The sequence below is a fragment of the Etheostoma spectabile genome, chromosome 1 (assembly GCF_008692095.1).
Source record: "Etheostoma spectabile isolate EspeVRDwgs_2016 chromosome 1, UIUC_Espe_1.0, whole genome shotgun sequence".
In the NCBI taxonomy this organism is placed as follows: domain Eukaryota; kingdom Metazoa; phylum Chordata; class Actinopteri; order Perciformes; family Percidae; genus Etheostoma; species Etheostoma spectabile.
The window spans coordinates 30219285-30220199 of NC_045733.1; the positions used below are offsets into that span (position 1 = coordinate 30219285).

General features: G+C 43.4%; 1 protein-coding gene across 1 annotated transcript in view; it reads right to left on the reverse strand.

Annotated features, from left to right (window-relative positions):
• Positions 1–915, reverse strand: part of psmd13 (proteasome 26S subunit, non-ATPase 13) — an 11790-nt gene that overhangs the window by 991 nt on the left and 9884 nt on the right. Inside the window, exon 12 of the mRNA XM_032512346.1 lies at positions 254–370. Within this exon, the coding sequence (XP_032368237.1) occupies positions 254–370 (117 nt within the window). The remainder of the gene's footprint in view (positions 1–253; positions 371–915) is intronic.

The following is a 915-nucleotide window of genomic DNA, read 5'->3' on the forward strand; positions in this document are numbered from 1 at the left end:
ATACTGAAACACCTCTCCCTTCTCATTAGGTCAGAACCCCAAAAAAACCCAAGTCTGTTCTTCTTCCAGACCAGGTCTCTCTCTCTCACATAAGCATTTTTAGGCATTTAATAAATTATATTAAATATTTAATCCTGGTCTCCTATATAAGTGCACTGCATTTTTTTAAATTACATAATATTGAAACTGATACCGCCCAACCCTAATTGATATATCTTGTAGATGTATATAAACAAACAGAATGAGGCCTCACCTGCTGCAGGTCCAGCACTCTGGGCTGCACCCAGGTCATCTGCACCTTCTGGTCCACCTCATCAATGTTCCCTTTGATCAGACCCACGGACAGAGCCTTCATCACCAGCAGCTCCACCTGCAGCACACGCTCCATCAGTTCTCACAAATCCATATGCGTTCATGTTCAAAACAAACACTAAAGCTACTTGAGGATCTGCTCTGTGCAGGCGTTTAAACCACGAGTGGGAATTGCTACTGGTCTCACGATTCTACGCGATTACGGTTATCCTGTCACCGATTGAAATCCACTCAATATCACGATGTGTCCCCTCCATTTTATTTAATATTGCAAAATGTTTTTTTAAATCAAAGTCACGCTGTCAGATATATATTTGAAAATCCATTTTTACTGCATCGGCTTCCTGAAGAAGACACTTCCTGAATATAGCCGAGTCTCACGCTGCCAGACCTTCATCCCCAGCACTGCGGAGGAGGGTCTGGCTAGTCCACACGGCATTCTGGGATGGGAGGAAAACGTGCTCTGGTTTATTAGCATTTCTTTAGACCAATCACAATTGTCTTGGGCGGTGCTAAGCTCTGCCGAATCGCCTCGGGAAGGAACTAGTTTTGGTTGAACATGTGTTTGTTCAAAGGTTGTTTTAGTCGTGCAACAGAAAACTC